At 34.8% G+C, this 23203-nt stretch overlaps 3 protein-coding genes and 1 non-coding gene across 4 annotated transcripts; 2 read left to right on the top strand and 2 right to left on the bottom strand.

The window, feature by feature from the left end:
* Window positions 1-2932: 2932 nt before the first annotated feature.
* LOC133696900 (zinc finger protein ZAT5-like) lies at window positions 2933-4299 on the top strand. Its single transcript, XM_062119195.1, has one exon. It carries the CDS (start codon window positions 3218-3220, stop codon window positions 4121-4123), a length of 906 nt encoding a protein of 301 aa, XP_061975179.1. The 5' UTR covers window positions 2933-3217; the 3' UTR covers window positions 4124-4299.
* A 2186-nt stretch (window positions 4300-6485) lies between these two features.
* On the bottom strand, window positions 6486-6559 carry TRNAI-AAU (transfer RNA isoleucine (anticodon AAU)). The gene has a single exon. It is a non-coding gene; the product is annotated as a tRNA-Ile (tRNA).
* A 5982-nt stretch (window positions 6560-12541) lies between these two features.
* On the bottom strand, window positions 12542-15030 carry LOC133696893 (ras-related protein RABC2a-like). Its single transcript, XM_062119186.1, has 6 exons — window positions 14691-15030; window positions 14283-14351; window positions 13824-13889; window positions 13492-13610; window positions 13197-13325; window positions 12542-13023 (listed from the first exon to the last, which is right to left on the bottom strand). The coding sequence occupies exons 1-6, from the start codon at window positions 14833-14835 to the stop codon at window positions 12913-12915; spliced, it is 639 nt and encodes a 212-aa protein (XP_061975170.1). The 5' UTR covers window positions 14836-15030; the 3' UTR covers window positions 12542-12912.
* Window positions 15031-18220: 3190 nt separating this feature from the next.
* On the top strand, window positions 18221-22545 carry LOC133697444 (NAC domain containing protein 50-like). Its single transcript, XM_062119993.1, has 4 exons — window positions 18221-18782; window positions 19190-19467; window positions 19678-19866; window positions 21662-22545. Exons 1-4 carry the CDS (start codon window positions 18527-18529, stop codon window positions 22271-22273), a joined length of 1335 nt encoding a protein of 444 aa, XP_061975977.1. The 5' UTR covers window positions 18221-18526; the 3' UTR covers window positions 22274-22545.
* The last annotated feature ends 658 nt before the right edge of the window (window positions 22546-23203 follow it).

Below are 23203 nucleotides of genomic sequence, written 5' to 3'. Positions count from 1 at the left end.
AAAAAAATTCAGTGATCACTACCACTATGCATGAACCATGTATGTCATGGTCAATTGTGTGCGAGATATTGTAGATACTCACCATCTCCTTTGCAGAAAATTTTGTGATCTTAGGAATTAAAAAATGGCCCATTTAGATTTTTGAGATTTCTCAGAAGAAGATTCCACTTAATTTCGCCACGAGGTTGAATCACGCTTTTATCTTCTTTTTTAGAAAACTTCAGAGTGCTTCGTAAATAATTACTTAATAGTAGAGAAATATAAAAAATTAAAGAATTAGAGAAATAATTAAGAGGGAGAGTATATATATATATTAGCCAAGATAAAAATAATATTATTTTCACTTTCATGTATCTCAATGTCATTTTTTCTCTCATTATTTATCCCTTTTTTCTTCAAAATAAATTCATGAAGTTTTGGTAATTTCTCCTCAAATACTCTAAAATCCCCCCTCATCCCTCTATTCAAGTGAAAATCCAAAATACGTTCACCTTTTTGTTTTTTTGGTTAAAACAAAATTATAGGATGGAAATCAAATACATGGCCCGTAATTCCCATTATCAAAAACTATGATTCAATATTAGCAACACTAATTATCAGGTATAAGTATTTGTAGTTCGCACCCAAAATAATTAATAATAAATTAACATGCATTTATGATTAAACGAGTTTTTTTTATCATTAATCAATGAAATTAAGGCACAATCTTCGTTTCTACAACGGTTTCTTTATTCCAAGGCATATATATATATATATATATATATATATATATATATATATATATATATATATATATATTACTAATTAACTCAAAAGATAATTAACTTCTTTGTTTGTAATAAAAAATGTCTAAGTTCATACATATGCAAGCTTTACTTCACTTCGAAACCAGTGTACGTAGCTCTATGTTATCGAATGAAGTGAACTCAATGATTAGATTGTGAAAAAATAAGACAACTTGAGAGAAGGAGGTTTGTCATTGGATAATGGCCCGTACATTGATGGATGCTTCGAATTAAAAGGGAATTACATGAACAAGACATGAGACAGAACTAATTGTGTGATTAGAGAATGGAAGGGCCAGCAGCACATGAATTGAATGATTAGAAACAAATTATGTGTTTAATAATGCATCAGATCATGTAGCCACTCACTAAGATACTTAATCCAAGTTTTTAATCCCCTGTATTGTATTGGGTAATAAATCTATTTCATGAATTTCAATAGAATCGCAAGAACAGAGAGAGAGGGGGGGGGGGGGGATGGAAATCCTCTTCTTTGCTAAGAATATTGTATGGGTTCAAATGCCTTTTTTGTTTTGTTTTTTCACAGAGATCTTCAACACTGGAAATTTCTAAAAGCACTAAAATTGATCTCTTGGTAAAATAATGGCGTTAATTTTGAGGGAAACACCCTGCCCGCCCACCAATGGAATAGTGGAATAATGGAGCAGGAGTAGCTAGGTGCTTACTATGTAAGTAAGCAGTGATGGGAAAGAAAAGGCTCAAGAAAGGTTGGTCATGCAGACATGGAAATTATGAGGAAATAGACAAGAAAGAGGAGCTCCGCAGATTCCGTGGGTTCCAGGCTTGCACTCCAATCATCTCTGAGAGAGAATCTTTGAGGCAAAGTAATGGACTTTGCGTTGCTTTCTTTGCATTGCTTTCTCTCCCTTCTCCTCTCTCTCTCTATTTATATATATACTCCTTTTTCAATCCATATATAGCATATTATACACAAAATCCGATTGCCTGTTATATATACGCAGCAAGTTTATTTCTTCAAAAAGACGTGTGAAAAAACGAAGGCGGAGTTTGGAAGTTCGGTCAAAAAAATTATATGTTTAAAAATTGATTTTTTTATTTAAAATTAATTTTTAAAATATTTTTATGTCATACATTAATATTAAAAATAAATTTTTAAAAAATATTATTTTAATACATTAAAAAAAAACACTTTAAAACAATATTATCTCTTCACACTTCCAAATATATATGCAGCAAGCATAGCACCTGCCACTCGCCCCTTTCTTCATAACATTAGACCCCAGGAACATGTCTCTCATGTACTATTGTGTGCCTCTAGAAGTAATTAACTATATGTATAAACAAACAATATTTTATTTGTTGGAAAATAATTAATTACAATAAAATGAATAAATATATACTTAAATTTGATCATAAATTTTGTACGAATTCTTTAATTATTGATTTGTTTTTAAAATATTATTAATGGATAAATAGTACCCCCACACACATAATTACTTGAACCGGCATCTCAATGAAACTTTAATAAATAAATTTCTTACTTAGTTTTATTATAGATGTTTTGTTTAAGAAGTAACTTGTATTTTATAGTCGAAAACTGACTTGAAAATACCTTGATTATTAAAATAAATAAAAAACGAATAATTATCTGGACCAACATTTATGCAACAAATTAATTAATTAAGCAAACTGAAACAGGGTCTTGTTGACAATTTCTTTCTTGAAAAAATAAATTGTGTTCAAAATTTATATGAATAAATAGTGGGTTTAATACTTTGACAGTAAAGATTAGCACCGAGTCCGCACATACAGATCGGTCTGGTGATGGTATAAACTAAGAATAGTGTGTGTGTGTTCATTACAACTCACTATATACGCATGAGTGGAGGTGCGATTTAGCGGCCAAAGAAGGGGTGGATGAGAGCAGTATTAGCTAATAATACTGTGCTGCCAAGCAATTAAGGGTAATTAATCAGGGTTTTATTTTATTTTTCTTTGGTGTGTTGAAGTGAGTTGGCAAAGTGTGAGAAAGAGAGTTTGAAACGGACTTGACGTCAACGAACACCCTGTCCTTACCAACTGTTTTACTGCCTGTTTGTCTCTAATTTTACCATCTTTTCTGTTCCATCTCTTTGTTTCTGGCTCTTGTCTCCTTGTGTTATCCCTCTCCCCCACTCTTTTGGTCTTATTTTTGCAACTCTTACCCTATTTATAACTCGTTGCTATATAGCTTGCAGACTCAGCAAGGATAATTGGGCTCTATATCTCTGCCTCAGACTAATTCTCACTTGACTGTTCCATTGCGTGTCCTTTTTTACTCCAAAAACTGTCACCTAAAACAAACTCTTTCTCTCTTGCATTGATTCTTTATATACCCTTAACTCTTCTAAACATTAATATCCCATCAATCCTCTTCTCTCTCTCTTTCTCTGATAAGGTGTTGGAGAAAGATGGAAGCTTCAGAGGAAGTCGCAGCCAATGTTGTGAAGGGGAAGAGAACAAAGAGGTTGAGGGTTCAATCACCAATCCCTTATGGTTTGACTGCTAATTCATCAAGCGGAGATGGTGGTACCAGCTGGTCACCAACAAGTTCCATTAATGAATTTCAAGATAGCACTGAAGAAGAAGAGGACATGGCTAATTGCCTTATCCTTCTTGCCAAAGGTCATTCAAGAGATTTCCCAACACAACAACAACATCGTCATCAAGACTACGATTCAAGAGGAGGAGGGGCTGACACCACCAAATTCAATAGTAGAAAGTTCCTAGAAACTGCTAATTCGACAGGTTCTGGCAAGGTCGGTTACTATGTTTATGAGTGCAAGACTTGTAACCGGACATTTCCATCTTTTCAAGCATTAGGTGGACATAGGGCTAGTCATAAGAAGCCTAAGGCAACCCACAATGATGAAAGGAAGAAAAATCTTTCACCATCTTCCGACGAGGAAGATGGACATTACAAGAATGTTTCATCTCTTTGTCTTCAACTTAGTGATAACAACGCTAACAGAGGTACGTTTAGCAATCACAATAAAGGCAAGATTCATGAGTGCTCAGTTTGTGGTGCGGAGTTTACATCTGGACAGGCCTTGGGTGGTCATATGAGGCGGCACCGAGGTCCTCTTCTGTCTAATACCACAACCTTGTCATTAACACCATTGGCTATAGAATCTGAGGAGCCCAAGAAAGCAAGAAACGCACTTTCTTTGGATTTGGATCTCAATCTTCCAGCCCCGGACGATGAGAAATTTGCCTTTGCTTCCAAGCAACAACAACACCAACAGCAGCAGCAGCAGCAGCAACAAAACACACCTCTTGTCTTCTCCAGCCCGGCTTTGGTGGATTGTCATTACTGAAGAAGGTTATACTTCTCTTTTTCCTGACTTCTTCTGAAGTTTTCTTTTCTTCTTCTATTTGATCAGACATGGCCATTAATTTGATATTGATTTACCAGATAATTTGTTTCTAATTTTTTTTTCTTTGTAAACTTAAAAGGATCATAATTAATATAACATTCTTTTAATTCTTTTAACTATCTAGCATGATCAAATATTGTTATGTAGTGGACTTGAATTGTGTGTAAAAGCTAGCAATTTCTGTTCTCAAAAAGACTCTAAGCTAATTCATGAAAAGTGCATGATACGTAGGCATCTTTTCCTTTCTCTTCATCATTGGTTTTTGTTCCTTTTTCGGCAGAGGGAATGTGTTTTTCATGAGAGAGTGTTTGGCCTGTGTTTCTCACCCCCACCAAAGCCAAAAAGTCTGCTGCTTTGGTTAATTTTCTTCATTGTTTCACATGCAAAAATGCCTCTCTGCTAACTTCTCTTTCTTTCTCATGTTCTGATTACAAAAAATAGAATAAAAACGAAGCATCATAATTAACATGAGAAGAGAGTCAGTAAGGAACTGCACTTCCCATATGAACATTCCACCTCTTGCCCTTTTCCTCTATTAAAATAACAATTTCCTCATAGAAAATGCTCTCCCTAGCTACTTGGCTATTTTTTGTTCTTTTCTTTTCTTGGTCCACACCTTCTTGTTAGTTACTAGCCTACTCGATCCACCTAATCAGTCAGTATATGCCACCATTAATTATGAACTGCTTCAAGAACTCAAGTTTAAGATGCTGAAATGGGATTCTAAACCCTTGCATTCTTCTACATTTCAACTTTATGTGCTCTCTCACTACATGGGTGTAAATATATGTATTAGCACTGCATTTACAATAATAATTAGTTGTTTGAAGCTAATAAGCACATGAATTTCATGGATTTTGTTGCCTAAAAGGCTAGCCGGTTTTGGTTGGTGTAGGTACCAAATTACATCTATTAAAAACAGGCCGATCTACCCATTTAAAAACTTATGGCATAAGCATGCATGTATTAAGCACAAAGTTGGCGATGATTTCCATTAAGGGTTAATGAAGACGATGATCCTTGTACCAAAACCTTGTCCATGTATGGCATTTTTTTAAGCATCATTAGCTCTTCTTATGTAAGAGTGGCTGTCCAGAGAGTTGAGTAGCTGTCGGTCTACCTCAGAGAGAGATGTGTGTGATTAATTGTGAGGTTGCCAATGGTGTCTAGTTGTGTAGTTAATTTGTGCTACTTTGGGAGTTGGGTCAATTCTCTGAGGAACTAGTGGTACGTGTGGCCAATTTTCTTGGTGACGGTAGAAATAAGCTTTTCAAATTGTTTTTTTTAATACATTTTATTTTTTATATTAAAACAATTCAAAAATAAAAAATAAATTTTTTTTTCAAAAATACAACTTAACCACACTTTAATGCACATCAAGAGAAATTATTCCAAAAGATATAGATCCTATGGTGAACTAGCTAGGTTTGTTCCTTTTTTTTTTTTTTCCTGTAGAGTATTTTTTAGAGTGTGGTTATAATTATTTTTTAAAATATTTTTTATTCAAAAATATATTAAAATAATATTTTTTGTTATTTTTAAAAATTTATTTTTGATATTAGAGCTTAAAAGGGATTCAAAAACACTAAAAATATATTAAATTTAAACAAAAAAAATTAAAATTTTTAGAAATACAGGTTTGGCCACGTTCCCAAACGATCCCTTAGTTTTTTAAACTCCAAAATATATCTCAGTCTTATTATTTGTTAAATTTTATGTACGGAGAGATAATATGTACAAGAGTAAACTCTTAAAATTATTATTTTTAAATAGAATCAATTTACATTAAAGTTGGTTAGAGAATATCCTATATTATTAAAAAGAAATCAAGAGAAAGTCATAAAGGAATTTCTCATAAATGTATTAATCAAAGTATGAATAACTTGTTTAAATCTTGATTAAGAAAATTAGAATATGTTTCGTGTTATTGTTTGGTACGCTGTAACTGCGAAGTCGTATCAATAAAGTAATAATATATGGTAATTGATTGTTGTGTTTTGCTTTCAAAACAATATATTCATACTTTGATTAAATATTACATTTAAATCAATTATTGAAAGTAATCTTGCTTTTTAAAAAACATAATAACACCAAACATGTGCTAATGCACAATATCAACTACAGTCGATACTCTTATGTTCACATTCTAACCAGATATTGACGCTACAAATTAATAGGCTATAAAATATGTTTTTTCTATTTTATTTTATCTGACACCCAAAAAGTCTCTAAAGAAAATGCCAACTACAGCTGAAATCAGCGCGAAAGGGAAAAGGAAAAGGAAAGGCCAAAAACAGAATCATGGCCCATGCAGGTTTCGAACCTGCGACCTTCGCGTTATTAGCACGACGCTCTAACCAACTGAGCTAATAGGCCACTTTATGTTGGCGAGCTGTGGTTAAAATCATATATTTAAAGATAGGTAACTTCATATCAGGTGACTTTTAGGATAACCGTAAGAATTAAGTCAAATGTGGTGAATTAATAATTTAGATCGCCGTAAAAAAGACAGTTTGGAAACAAAATTAAGAATTATTGTAACAAAAAAACAGCGGATTTGCATTATAACCAAAAAAAAAAAACAATGAATTTGAATAAAAAGGCAATTGTGCCTATGTTAGTCCTTGAATAGTGGTATAATATATATATATATATATCTCCCCTCTGGATTTGGTGAATCTTAAATGGAAAGGCTTATCCTTACATTATTCCTTTCATTTCTCTTAATTTTTTGTGCATCTCGTCTGCCTCACCTTCTTTCACTTGAACGATAATACCCCTCCTTCCCCTACATTCACATATCAAGAACCTGGCCATTTTTTCTTTTTTATATAATAAAAATAATATTTAATTTTGGGAGACGAATGAAAGACCTGATTAATATTTAATACTCCCTCAGTTTTTCAAGAAATGTGTTTACCGCTGTCATATACAAGTAAAAAAGAAAAGAAAGAGCTATGCAAGGCTGTCCAGGGATATTTCACGCAGAATAATGAATTCTCCTACTAAAGTGCCTGCCTCATTTGGCGATAGTGAGAGGGAGACAGGTTAGTCAATTACAAAGAGGTATCTCTTGTACACTTATCAACTAATTAGTCCCCCAACTATCTACTAATTCTCAATGTATTCTCCAAACAATAATAGGAAACTGAAATTCAGTTCCTGAAGTCTCATATATTTCTTAATTCGACCCCCTTTTTTGAAATCAGCACTGTTTTCAACGGAAATGTCAAATTCCTTTGGGACCCCATTTGACTTGATAAAGGAGTGTTTGATGCTTTAGGGATTAGACCAAGATATTAGACAAAACTATAAATTAAAATATTTAAAATATTTTTATTACTAATCTTTTTTATGTATATCTGACAAGTGGGGGGTATTTGACAATTTTTATTTCATACTTGGAATCTTTTATTAAATGGAGTTAATTTTCATTATATAAATCATAATAGATAAAAATATTTTATTTTAAGTAGGTTATGTAAACAAGTAATATGAGGGGAAAAAAAACAAGAAAATAGAAAAAGGAAATACAGCAACAAGAAGAAAGTAAATATACGGGAGTAAGCAAGAACCACATGGAAGGAGTTTATCAGGGGGTGGTCTCTCCTCGGCAGGATTGGGGTCGGCGTCATAGACTCCAGGCCCATATGTCAGCATTAATGGAGTATCCCTTTGCGAGTACGACACTTGTTGATTGTGTAGCAAGGTAAATCGTGAGCTGTTGGTACCGTGGGGATAAATGTTTGTTACAGTGTCACATTCAAGGTTCCTTGAGAATTAGGACTAGCAGCCCCTGTAGTAGTGATAGTCTGGATTCACGTATAAAAAACATGCAAATTCTACGAATTTACTTGATGGGCCTGGCTTGATTGCTGGAGAATTGAATCGAATGGGCCAGGTCCACTTGGAAGAGGCCCAGTAGCCATTGCGCTGGAGTTGAGATAAGGCATCACTCCCATGCCCCCAAGATTGCTAAATGCAGCCGCATCAACCATTGTTGGCGTTGCCACGATGCCATTTGGTCACGCTGTAACAAGAACCGAGTAGGATTGGCCACCATGCACATCAAAGGGAGTCCACCATGATTTGTATGATCCTTCCCTTTCAACCACCACCTCCTCCTCCTCCTCCTCATGATTTTTATCCTTGAAATTGGAACTCCATTGTTTCCTTACGTCGAATATTTTAAATTAATATATCTTTTTCTGCAAAATTTTATTGTGTCCCAATTAATTTATAGTAATTAAGCCAAATGGACCTCCTTAACCTTCTATTTCATTACCTTGAGCTATCCTGAAGGATCCAAATTTTTTTGCAGAAGGGTTCAAACATGGGCCTTTGTCGTTCATTAACATCCAGTGAGGGACTGTGGGTGACATTATTAATTATACATAAGATTAATGATATTTATTCTAAATTATTCCTCACATATTTTTGTGTGTGAATATTATCAATATTGATGTTATTCGAGACAGATATGTCGGGATATATAAAATTACTCTAGCTAAAAGAATTCCAACAAAACGGTGTAGTACCTAATTTATGTGATGGGGTAAATTACCTTATGCATGGCTTTGTGAATTCCAATCACCAATGAGAAGGTCGAATTCATCTTCTGGTTTAGGGAGAGGTACACTAAGAGCTTTACGATTGTTTAACTCTGATGGGACTGGATCCTCCACCAGCTTTCTGGTAATTGATGGATAGGAAAGTAAGAAAAAGTTTCAATTTGGTCCCTGATTTGGAACACGTAAGTTCAATTTGAACCAGGCACAATTGGAGAGTTTGTGCCGTCCACTGCATCTTACCATGAGCTCAGTCTTTGTTGCATCCCATTCCTGCACCATCAAAATCAAAAGAAAGCCTTGATAAACATTGCCAATACCATGTAAATAAAATTGGCACATGAATGATATGGGGTACAGGTAACTTCTCATTGGTGAGGATGTATGAAATATATGATAAATGTGCAGTGTGGTGGAGTGTTGGAGAATTTTCTAGGGATGGATCATGTGATATAGACCCGAGTCACTACCCAATTGCTTTGATTTGAATTTTCTAGAAGCCAAAATAAATGTGACATGTGATGTACTAATATCCCGAATATTTATGTAATAGGATATTTAATTTATGAATAATAATTAATTAAGATATTCAAGTGATTGGTTTTCTTTTGCTTAGGTCAAGAAGCACCGAATCAAAGGTAAAAATTTAAGCACTGCAGAAATAGTCTCCATCGAGGGATTTGAAGACTTTCTGATAATAAAATCAATAATTTTATAGAAAAAATAATAAATGATTTAAAAGAACCTTAAACTCTATGAATAAGTAATGCATGTTCTTGTTTTTTATGATGATTAATGCTTTGAAATATATGCAAACTATTAAGAAATAGAAAATGTTATAAAACTTTACCTTGGTGGTTCAAGGGAGTATTTATATCTCCTAAACCTTGTCGTTTATATAAAAAAAAATTATTGAAAAGTCTCTTGTTTTCGGTAGCATTAATAAGAGACAAATATCTCTTACATATCATTAATAAAAAGATAAGTGTGATATGCTCCTTAAGAGACCTTTTATACATCTATAAGTGTAAGGAGATCATTAACTTTGACATGAATAATTCATGTAATTATTCTAGATGTAGAATTTCTTAGTACTTGATACTCAAGACTCAAGACCTGAGATGTAACAAAAAAAAGACTTGATAGTTTATTCAACCCATAACACTTTTAGTTTAGATGATTGTTTGGGATCTAACATATTGTATTGGATTCGATTAATTGTTGAACTTAAGTATTTTAGGTCTGACATTTTGCTAGGTTCATGTTTTATTGGGTTCAGTTGATGGCTAAACCCAAGTTTATTGAATCTAGCATCCCGTTAGGGCCAAGTTTTCTTGAGTTCAGCATACAACTGAATCCAAGTATGTTGGGTCTAGTGTCTCACTAAACCTATGTTTCCTTGGGTTCAGCAGGTAGCTGAACCCAAATATGTTGGGCCTGGCAAGGTTGAGCGGGTGGCTGAACTCAGGTATGTTGGGCCTGGCAAGGTTGAGTGGGCAGCTGAACCCAGATATGTTGGGCCTGGCGCTTCGCGCAGACCCATGATTTCTTAGGTTCAGCAAATGATTGAACTCAAGTTTATTAGATTTGGCATCCCGCTAGGCCTAAGTTTCCTTGGGTTCGACAAACAGCTAAACTCAAGTATGTTGGATTTGACCCATGTGTTTCTTTTGATTCAGCTAACGACTGAACCTAAGTTTATTACGTCTGTCATATTATTAGACCCAAGTTACATCGAGTTCGGCTAATTGTCGAACCACAGTGTTTTAAGTCTGATATAATGCCAAATCAATGTCATGTTGGATTCAACTGATTGTAGAATTCAAACGTGGTAGGCCTGACATTTCAGTAAGCTTGTATGGTTTTGGGGTTCAACCATCAACTGAATCTAAATATATTGAGTCTGATATATTGTCAAACCTAATTTATATTATATTTGGTTGCTTACTAAAACCAATTATTTAGATCTGACTTATTTTGAGACCCATCTTATTCCAGACTGTTTTAATTCTAAAATATATATACCTAAAACAACTATCTTATCACATTATTTTAAAAAAAGATAAGTTCCAGTTATGAAACATCACCGATTATTCTGCGGATGCTGCATGTTGATATTTGTGTCAATTGAAACATACCATACTAGAAAATTTTCCTCACTTTTGGCTACCTTGACAACGTGCATGAAAATAGCCACCAAAAAAGTTGACCCAGAATTTTTTTTTTTTTAGTTTAATGTGGGTGTCCGGGTCAGTTTTTGCGCACCTCGACTAATCCCATGGGGCCTGAAGTTAACAACCATATAAGCCTTCAGTGGTCATCATATGAGCAACCACAGGGCTCGAACCTGAGACCACAGGGGGAGCAAACCTCTTAATTCCAAGCTCTTACCATTGGATCACCATCTAGATGGTTAAGTTGACCTAGAATTTGATTGCTCAATACGTTGTTGTTTTTTTTTTTTTTTCCCACTGGAGGTTCGTTATAGGAAGAGAAATAATAATTCGGATGAGGCAAATGTCAACGTATTTATATGCATCAGTGGAGACAAACTTTGGAGTAAAACCATGCAGGCCTTGATTTTTTCAGCACAATATTGCTTCCTCTTGTAAGTTATCGAAGCAAATACTAATGTCTTATATGTGAAAAATTGAATTAAGTTACATTGGTTATTGTTTTGGAAATGAAAGAGATAAAAACAATGAAATAAAAAAGATGTGTCTCTTATATTTTTTATTTTAAAATTACAAAAAAAATTATTCAAAAACCATTTCAAACACATATTTATTTTATGGTTTTGTCCCTATTTTTTCTATTAAATATATTTTTATCTCTTCTATATTTATTTATTTTATATTTGTAAATTAACCAAATCCAAATGTAACCTAATAATTTTATTGTTTGAATTGGTGCATCCAACCATAAACGGGCAGGTGGTTATCTTTAATATGTAAAATAGCTTTTAAAAAAGAGTAGGAGTCTAGTCAACATTGTTAAATAGATCAAAATAAATTATTAGTACCAATATGAATAGTAAAGGAACTCTTAATATCTTTATATGCGTGTACATATATATATATATATATATATATATATATATATATATATATATATATATATATATATATATATATATATATATTTTAGCTATAGTAATTTTTTTTAAAACTTTTTTAACTTTCCATTAAGTCATTTTAATGAATTGAGAGGGTGTTTGTTTTTATATTTGAAATTATGTTTAGATGCATTTTAAAAATATATGTATTTTGAAAAAATATTAAATTAATGTTTTTTAATGTTTTTAAATCATTTTAATTTTATGTTTTTAAAATGAAAAATAATTTAAAAAATCACGTGCATCATAGACAAAATCATTAGACACTTTATATACCTGACACAGTTTAGAGAGAGCGAATACCTTTACCTGCTGAACTATCCGACTAGCTAGCAGTCTGGCAAGTTTTTTCCTTTGAGAATCCCAGCTGGAAAGATTCAGCAGAATTTTGAGATTTTTAAATTTCAAATCAGCAATCATTTCCACATTCTTATACTTCAAGTTTTCTCATGTGTAACTTGAGGTGCAAACAGCTGTGGGATGTTAAGAGGGCTGGTCAACCAATCATTCACCAAAATACTCAGCTTCCAAATATTCTGGACTGCTAAAGATTTAAATTATTTCAAGCTCTTTTTCTTTCAGCTAGTGCGAAAGCTGAATTGCTCATAGTTTGGTATGGCCGACAGGACATTCTGCTGGGTGTTATTATTCTGCTCAAAGTGCTTGACACTGAAATGATTGTGGTGTTCCCTCCACTGAGAAAACTTCAGTACTTTTAAAAGAATCAATGAAAACCACTTTCCTTGAAATATACTATACAAGTGCTGCCAATTTTAACAACGTTCTTATTTTCTGCCCTCAACTGTGTGTAAGCATCTACTTTTCTCTGCGTGATGCACCACCGGTTTGGAAACAGCATTCACAAGCAAAAGATGTTACAGCACTCAACTTCCCAAAATTTTAGAGGTTACAGCGGAAGCAGTAAAGATGACCATAAGAATAGATCTCTAAGAAGAGCATGAAATCGTTGACAGAGAGTGAAGGAGATCTGGCCACCCAATTGCCCTTGGCACAGATTTTGCGTCGTAATTTTTCAGGCGGTTTAATTAGGAGCAGCAACCGCCACCACGAGGTGCCTGGTATACTTGTTTCTCTTTCAGAATCTGTTGTCTCACTACTACTGAACCATTTTCCAATAAACTAGGAACTTCCGATATCTGTAAAGCAGTAGAAATGTTCAGAATTTGCACTAGATATTAAACAATGAGAACTACTTTTAGCTCTCAATTCTTTCAATAGATTTACTACCATTAACTTTTAGAACATATTGCAGATTCAGAGCACAGTAAAGAAAAAAGATAAAAGGGCATTTTCTTCGATAGCAATGTACCTTTAATGTGAGTTCTTTGAAACATTGCAGAACATTTTCCCTGGTCTTAGCACTACATTCAAGAAATGAACATTTATGCTCCTGTGCAAGAGCCATCCCTTCTTCTCTACTTACAACTCTTTCACTATCCTGAAAGCATTGCATCATTAAGACAATGTGCCCATTAAAAGCACAAAACTTGAAGACAGAAGGTCTCTAACATGACATGGAGGAATATAATCGACGGGCTCTTAATATTTAATGCGCATGTATGCATGTGCCAAAGTAGGAAAAGATAGGAAGTATTTCAGCTTACCCTATCAACTTTATTTCCAACAAGTATTTTGATACACTTCTGATTAGTGTAGAGCTCCACTTCCTCTGCCCATATATCTGACAAATTTTCGAAGGTTTCCCGTCGCGTCACATCATAAACTAAAACGAAATCAAAGCACAAACTAATCAGGATTTTATACATATGTTTATCGCAAGGGAAAAGGCAAACTGATCTTAACTAATTTAGGTTGTTTCACTTAACCAATAATTATCAAAACTCAGGTAAATGAGGAGAGTTCAACTCAAGGCTTAACAAAATAGGATAACTTTAACTATATAAAATATGTAGTGATGCTTAGACAATTGCCATACCAAGGATTATTCCATGCGCCCCCCTATAGTAAGAGCTTGTTAATGTTCCAAACCTCTCCTGCCCAGCTGCAATACAACAGAACTCATTATTCACACACCGCTTATTCTATACCTCTGCAGGAAAGAAACACCTGCTGAATCCAATTTGACGCTTTATAAAGGGAATAGAGTTTAATTCAAATAAATAGTTGGCACTTGGCAGCTTTGATCTTATCGGAACCATGTCAAACTTTTCTTCAGGTCTGCAAGGAGTGTGGATTGGTACAGTTGATTAGGACAACATCATGCACTGGATTTATGCTATCCAGAAATCTATCTAAAGGGGAAAGGGTTTGTTTGATCTCTTCATGTTAAGTGGCCGTTCGGATCCCGTGAAAGCAAATGTTTCCCCAAGTTCAATCGGGGATGGAGGTTTGGAACGCAGAATTCAGAGCATGAGAGCCATTTTCCTCTAATTACCTGTGTCCCAGATTGTTAACTTCAATCTTTTCCCACCAAGAGTGAGCACCTTGATTTTAAAATCCACACCTGCACATTTTTGAAGCCTTCCCCTTTAAAACACTATACATTTCAGAGCTAGTCAAAATTATTGAAGAATAAAGACACGAGCAAGGCTAGTGATTTAATCCACTTGTATACAATCTGAATTCCTGATCAGATTCTAGATAGAAGCACAAGTATGGCTCTCACAATAAATTCCAGTCACAAAATTTACATGAACAAAACAATCTCACCAAATTCGCCACTGAAAATCTATTGTCAAATCTCCTTACACGCAATTAAAAGATGGCCAGAAGTTGCAGCCAATACCTATCTGCAAATTTGCCGCTAAAAAAAGAAAGAAAGGAGAACATTAAATGACAGTACCGATTGTAGGAGAAAGGTCTCGAACAGAGTTGGAGATGAAACTTAAGAGAAGACTACTCTTGCCAACTCCAGAATCCCCAATCAACAGAATCTTAAATGAATAATCATAACTGTTATTCCATCCTTTAGAAAAAGAGCCCGCCATTTTTTCTTTAATTCTTTGCAACCTAAACTAGATACAGGTAGTTTCTAAAAGAAAACAAGAAAGAACTGTACGAAGAGGTTAGAGATTTGAAGAGCAAGAAAGCATAAAACGAAATGGGAAATTTCCTGAGGTAGAAGGAGACATGAAAGGTGGGGTTGGCAGGTAGTGATTTCTTTTGGTTGATGATGATTTATTATAAAGTAAGATTAAGAGTTTAATCTTCGAGACAAATGTCTTCTTTGTTTGAATTTGAACTTCTTTGATTTTGATAGCTGCACGCGCCATTGCAGGCCTCTTGGACTTACAAATATTATGTATTAGGGATTTTGGCCACTAATTAATCTGTATCCTTGTAATTAACTCTGTTCATTGCTTTTAACTCCTCTTTTTCATTAATTTAATTGATGACGATTAAGTAAAAAGAAAAAGAAAAATTCTCCTATCTATTTTTTGCAGTAGTCGATTCTGACTACTTATGTCGACGTAGTACGTCCAAGGTTTTTTTTTTTTACCATGCACAAGGTTTGGCTTGAGACCATTTCTACATACAGATATATTAATTAGTAATTAAGATAATTCAATAAATTTTTTTGAATTAACACACCGGTTCATTATTGCAAAATCAATTGTATTTTATTTTGGAATTAAATTAGTTCCAGTTTTCTTTTTAATTTTAAACGAATTGATGATTTAGCGGTTAAAACAATACTACTATATCCCTGTAAAGGTGAGAATATAAGTTCGATTCTCATAAAGTGCACTTGTTGGAAAGGACAACTACAAACCTCAAAAGAGACTAGTCTCACCCTTTAAAAGGATGTGAGGATATCCGGGTAAAAAAAAATATATCTTGTCCTCACCAATAAGCACAAAACTTGCCATGAAGAAATTCTTACTTATTGATTTATTATACTAAAATAGTTTTATTTGATTTGTGTTCTATCCAAAAGATTTTTAAGAATTAAAAATATAATCAAATTATTTTAAAATGATTTATTTTAAACAAAGTAATTTGAATATGTTTCGGGTCATATTTGATAATATTAATGCATTATTTATTCCTTGTTAGGTAACATAAATATCCAACAAAATTATTGCTCAGTTGTATCAGGTTAATATCTATAATTTTCATATTAAATTATAATCACTATAGGTTGAACCTTTCTTCTTCACTAAGCCAACCTCTTTTTCACGTAACAAAATAATTAATAAAATGAGAATAGCAAATAGCTATTGGTGGAAAAAGCATAAATATAAATATAAATGTTATATTACTTATATAAATTATAATCACTTGACCATGGAAAAAAAAATGCCACCGACCCTTCCACCAATCAGATCACACACAACGCCACACGCTAATCTGTGGTTTTCTGCTGCTTCTATATTTATTAGCCATTCTCTAGAATTCAGTGTCTGAAATAGGAAAAAAATAAAAATAAAAATAAAACCCACGATAGCATTCGGCATTGCTTAATAGCTATGAAGTGAGGAACACACAATAAAGCCCATGTTCTTGAAATGGCTCAAGAGTTGGTGATGGCCCAAGTTTGCTTTAGCTCTAGTCCTCATTCAAATTCAAAAGGACAACGGTTTGTTTGGTACTTTGACCAAGAAACTGCCAAAATTCACCACACCCACGTAAATATCTTGGCATGCACAGTTACAAGTTACAGTGTCAACTGTCTAGCAGGCAAAAGTTACCCTCTTCAATCATCGGAGCTCGAGCCAGACCAGAAGACATAGCGCTAAAAATCAAACCAAAGTTACTACTTCTATATTAAAATCTTGGACAGAACGCCCTGCCCGTGAGGCCACATCAGTCTTGAAAAAGCGCTTTATTAGTTGAGCCCAGCCGATTTTGCTGCCTCAAAAGCTGAAGCACAGTAGACCACCGGGCATGACCATGAACCCATCTGGTCAAACCTTCAACTCCACGTCGTTAGTTGATGATGGAGGAGCCTGTGCAAGCAAGGGTTAGCTAAGTCATCCTCTGGGTTGATCCTCGATAATACTGTGTATGAGAACTTAGTTAGGTCCCACGAGCCATTACTTGCCTTAGTGGGCAAGTATCTAATCAAGACGTAATTTTTACCCTTGTTAGGGCATTTGTTGTGTCAGAATAGGATGCCCTGTCCAATTAAATTTTTTTCTGTCTATTTTTACTTTTCAAGTAGTAATAAAAAAGGGGTAATTTCTTGGCTGCTTATTCGTTTCATCTTGTGTGTTTTTTTAATCTTAAGTTTTGCCCTCTTCTTCCTCTTTCTTACACCACACTCCAGAGGTTTCCAGCTATATATTCATGGGCAGGTTTCCAAGATACTTGCCGAGCTGGTGATGGCTATTTTTACTGTTTTAAGATAGAGGATTTTACAAGTTATTAAATCATTAGGGTTGTTGGAGTTCATTTGTTTTTGGTAATGATAAATGAAATTCCATAACAGTATAGTGAAATTGGAAACAATGGCAATACTCCCATCACCTCCGAAGCCCCGAGATCCTAACATCACCTCTTGGTGGCAAGATTCAGCCCATGAAAATTTAATCGTGCTGTGTATATTTTTAGTCTTGGCCGATGAATTTAGATTTTGTGTGAAAATCTTGTTGGTAGCCACATTGTTGAAGAAGTTATTAATCTCCCATGAATAATTATATATCTGTCATGAGTAACCATGAAAATATTTTTCATGCTAAGAGAATAATGATAATAATTAGTATATTTTTATATTCGATTGACTTTTTATATAGTTATAATAACTCGGTATGATGTCAGATAACTTTAATTGTTTTAAATTTAATATATTTATTGTTATTTTCACGGTCTAAGTAACATTGTTTGGTTATAATAACTTGATACTATATATATATATATAAAAACTATTAATTTTAAATTCTATGTTTATATAATATAAATACATGGAGATTTTCCAGGACTCGATGCATGCATTGTAAATTAAGAGTTCCTCAAAACAACAACACAACAACGTCATTTTATTTTGAAATTAATTTATTTAGAAGCATTTTTTAAATTTAGATAATTTTTATATAGTTGCATCAACTAGGTGTGATGTTGTCAAATATTCTTATTTATTTCAAAATTGATTTGCTTACGTATATTATTACTGATTAAATATTTTTCATATCATTATAACAACTCGTAAGATAACCTTATTTATTTTAAAACCATATAATTACAATTATTTTTGCAACTTTAAATAATATTTACCAGCCATGACAACTCGATAGGATGCCAAGTAACCTTATTTAGCCATAAACCAAGATTCACTTTATTTACCTACCATATATTTATCCACCCCTGATGTTGCCCCTGATCCAAGCCATATACGTGACCCTCAACAAACAAACATCCCCCAATTGAACCAACCAGAATGTATTCCATTGCAATTGCCATCAAATTGCTAGACAGTTCTTTTTCCTCCTCCTAAGTTCTAACATAACATATGTTACATATGTCTTGTCTACATATTCAACAGTAAACATTAAACCCCTCAAAAAATCAAAGGTCAGAAATTATTGCCCACAAAAAGAACCTAAATTGCTTGCAATCGAAGGCACTACCCTTAACTAGCCAGTTTCTTCCCCATCAATCAAGAAACCTTATCTCCACTCCCAAAAAAACCCTAGCCTCCTTTTCCACCCTTTCCCCTTTCCCAAACAACCATAGCCCATCATGGGTCCTGAAACTTCCTCGCAAGAACAGCAATTACGACTAGCACTGACAACCCCAGCACCACCAGCTTCAGCACCGGCAAAAACGACACCAGTCAGTACTAAAACGACAGCGTTAGCTCCTGGGTTTCGATTCCACCCAACAGATGAAGAACTCGTTATCTATTACTTGAAACGGAAGGTTTCCAATAAACCTTTCCGTTTCAATGCTATTTCCGAGGTCGATATTTACAAAAACGAACCTTGGGACCTTGCAGGTAATTACTTCTTCTTCTTCTTCTTTTTCATGTCTAATTGTTTTCTTGTTTATTTTTGTGATTTTTTGCTGTTTCTTCTGTTTTAAGGCATTATAATTGATTTTTATTTTTATTTTTTTGCCCCATTTTTTAGATTTCGTACTACAGGTAGTTTTTATAGGAATACATATTTACTAGGCTGTTGCTGTTTTTAGTCTGTAATAACCATGGCTGGCTATTATCTCTAATGGATTGCTGGTGAATTGGGGCTTTTTTAAATTGATTTTCTTTTTGGATGATACAGTTCTTTGTTGGGCTGTAAGTGGTTTGTTCTTGTTTTATTTTACGTTTGTTAGATTGGGTTCATTGCTTGGTATTAATCTATTCGCATGGTGTTCTTTCTGGGTTTCAATTATGCTGGTCTGTAGATAAGTCAAGGTTGAAAAGCAGAGACCAAGAATGGTACTTTTTCAGTCCACTGGACAAGAAATATGGGAATGGAGCAAGAATGAATAGGGCGACAGGCAAAGGATACTGGAAAGCTACTGGAAAGGACCGGGAGATTCGGCGAGAGTGTCAACTCCTTGCAATGAAGAAAACTCTTGTGTTTCATAGTGGGCGTGCACCAGGTGGGCTGCGCACCAACTGGGTTATGCACGAGTACCGGCTTATTGATGAAGAATTGGAAAGAACCGGAGCTATGCAGGTCAGGCTGTAATAGAATTGTTGTTCGTGGTCTTAGCAATGTGGATTTCTATATGGTTGCCTTGATAATTTAGGAAACGAAAAGGAAAATAGGTATTTTGGTTTGACAATAAAAGGAGCTCAACCAAAAGTAATTGTGGAGTGGTTGAGGAAGTGGAAGATTTTCCATTGTTATGCTGTTCTGATTTTGTTTGTTTTGTTTTCTGTGAAGATCGACTCATATGTCCTCTGTAGAGTGTTCCACAAGAACAATATAGGACCACCAACTGGGAACCGCTATGCCCCTTTCATCGAGGAGGAGTGGGATGATCGTGGAGCAGCTCTCATTCCAGGAGAAGATGCTGCTGATGAGGTGGTGGTTACTTATGATACTGGTGGTGAAATGCACCGTACCGAGCAGGTCTGTGCTTTTTCTTCCATGTTGAAGCATTACAACTTTTAGAGATGCTTACCGCTGTTGTAGTATGATGCTGGAGTATTGATAACTGTTAGGGGTGCTTAGTTTTGTTGTAGTATGATGTTGGAGTCTCGCTTAGTTTCCTTAACACTGGAGTATTACTTTTGGATATTAAAAAGAGCTATTGGTTATAATAAACTGCGACCTTGCTAATGTTTGAATTAAAGGTCTGAAAGCACTGCAGAACCTCGTTCTTTTTTAGAATACGTGGTTTTAGTCTGACACTTATAGAGTGGAAAGGTAATGGATTCTCTTTTAGTTCCAAGAATGGGAGTGGGAGTTTGACATTGGAAATGCAGTTAAAAGTTGTTAATGAATTTGAGATCAGAACTGTTTTTCATGATTGTTTGTCTATTGGAAGAAGGGTTGGCAGATTGATGCTTTATGACAAAGAGGTACATATCAAACAGATGTTGTTTGGAAGATTAACTGGAAACAAGCATTGAGGGTTGCTTGAAGAAGTTGATTTTTATGGAATGAAGAATGTGCATGATCATGATTGCTCATTACTTCAACTATATAAGAGAGCAGGTCCTTGGGGAGGCTGTAAAAAAACTAACTTGGTCAATGTGACTGCTACATAGATCAGCGACTCACATTATTGACCAGAGTTTCATCTTGCAATGGGTTGTGTTGATGAAATCATGGTTTTGATGCTGTAGCTTTTGTATTAATTTAGCTGCAATATCAAGACTAGCCATGAATGTGGAGTTGCATGACAAAAATTGCATATATGATTTTTGTTTGGTGATGTGGTGCTGGTGCTTTTTGCAAAGTGTGTTTGGGTTGAAAAACATCAATTTTTGATGGTTTTTATAGGGTACTTTTCAATGGTTTTGACATCTTCATATCAAAACCATACACAAGCCACCTAAAAAGCATCAATTTGATGCCTTTTCTGTCCACATGCACTTTGAAAAACACTTTCAAATGCAACTGCTTCACCAAACAGTAAAATATTTTCAAATTGCTAAAGAACGAGGAACAGTGCCAATTAAAGCATTTTCTTTCCTTGAAAGCTAGCCCAAACTATTCCTTACAGTCACCTAAACTATCAAATATAAAACATTTAATGGACTAGATAATAGTGCATCAATTAGATGGATTGATCAAGTGGTAAGAATACAAATGCATATTTTGCTGTCATAATTAAACTTAACATGGAGAAAACAAGGATAAAGAGTAGCGTTCTTCAGTGGGATCAAGTGTAAACAAAAGGGCATTTGCTGTCAGATTGCTGAAATGGGTTTGTGCATGCATGGATCATGATCTTGCAACTCTACTCAAATCTCTTGACATTTCCTTGAAAAGTTTTCAAGCAAACTGATCAAGCTTTACTTTGTATCCTGTCTGGTTATTCTTTTAGTTGACCTCCTTGATATGTCATTTGGAGACCAGAACCAGGTGTCAGGTTTTGTATCAAGTTCTAGCGAACCAATTTGAGCTTGAAAATTTGCTGCATGCCCTACCTTGGTGTTGAGGTTTTGGATTGCAAATAATGAACTGAAAAGTGATTCTACTTGTAGAAATTTAATCGTTTAAGCTTCAAGTGTGTTGGGATGCCTTGTAAAATAGGGATGGCCAATTCAGAATTTCAGTCACCTATTGTAGACATGCTTGTTACTGTAATGATGTAAAAGTACACATCTATAGTAGTCAGCATGGAATTTCTTGAAATTTAATTTTGTATTTCAAGCAGCAACATTTTGCTATAAGTAGTGTTACTTGTTTGTTGCAGGATAGTCATTCCATCAATAAAAGTCCTCTTGGTATTACCGAAGTTCCGGGGGACTCTCAAAATGCCTTACCTGTGTGTAAGACTGAAAGTGTGGAGGATTGTCCTCCACTGTGTGTGCTAAATACAGAAGCACCCTTCCCTCTTCTCCAGTATAAAAGAAGAAAGCACAATAACGAGACTGGGTCTAACCGTTCAAATGGTTCGGAGAACTCAACAAGGACAAGTCAGGATCCTTGCTCATCCACAACAACAACAGCAGCAACAACATCAGCAACAACATCAGCAGAAATGATGATGGCGACAACTTCAGCAACAAGAACGGCAATATCTGCTTTGCTAGAATTTTCTCTGATGGAACCTCTGGAACCCAAAGAAAATCCTCGTGTTCCCCCACCTGCACTAGATGCTGCTAGTCTTGATTCATCAATGTCTCCTAGCTGCAGGAAGTTTATCAATGATTTGCAGAGTGAGATCCACAAGATTTCTGTTGAGAGAGAGACATTGAAGCTTGAAATGATGAGTGCTCACGCCATGATTAACATTCTCCAGTCTCGAGTTGACTTTCTCAACAAGGAAAATGAGGATTTGAAAAGGAGTGTCCACGCCAAGTGAAATCCAGTCAATCCTGAATCAGTTTCCCAAACAAGGGAAACTAGTCTGTGACCGGTGCCAGTGTAATCACACTGTTTGTATGTAATAAGAATCAAAGACACTGCCGCGGCCGCCTCCTCTTCCCTTCTAGTCGGATAAATTGCAATATGTAAAATTAGGATTTTATTGTCGTCTTTCAGTTTAGTCTTTCGTTGTAAGAGAAGTAAGCTGGTGGATTTTGTTTCTTTGTACTTCTGCAGTGGATAAAATGAATTGCATTGTTCGTAGTTGAATATCCTGTCCCATGTCAATTGATCCGAATTCTGAAATTTATGCTGTCCTCAAGAACTCAGTCCTGTCAGGAGGATCAGTTGCCTGCCTGCCAGCCGTTAGTTGCTCATTTCTTTTTTCTACAGGCTAGTTAAAATCAATTTCTAAAATAGAGAATCAGTAAGTGTATTGCAATCTCCCACGCAAAGGGGTCGGATTAGGATTGCTTCATCTAATTTGAGATGGAGCCTTCTTCTCTCTTTAATCTCCATTGATTTGCATATATTGCTATTAGATCTTCTCCAGTGTTTTCAGCAATGCAAATATGCAATGGTAAGTCGCTTATCAGTCTTTTCTGCTGGTTGGTGGAGCTTCTACCTAGAGATTGAAGGGTGCAGCTTAGACAGACATGCCCGGCTGTTTACACGCAGTGAGGGAAACACTGGTCCTGGTTTTCATACCAGCATGGGTTGGTCTTTTGTTTTTCTGGCCTTTGGCCCTCTTAATTACCTAAAAAATTATAAATTAGTCCTATTTAATCAGAGACAATTTAATTTAATCTTGATATTTAAAAGCCCCTTCAAAAACATGTAAAATAAAAAAAAAACGATTATTCTTTACAATGAGATACATTTATTTGTAATATGACTCTATTATATCAAAATGTCTCCAGTGTAAGAC

This window comes from Populus nigra, chromosome 6 (genome assembly GCF_951802175.1).
Source record: "Populus nigra chromosome 6, ddPopNigr1.1, whole genome shotgun sequence".
NCBI lineage: Eukaryota > Viridiplantae > Streptophyta > Magnoliopsida > Malpighiales > Salicaceae > Populus > Populus nigra.
This window is presented reverse-complemented; position numbering and strand designations above follow the sequence as displayed.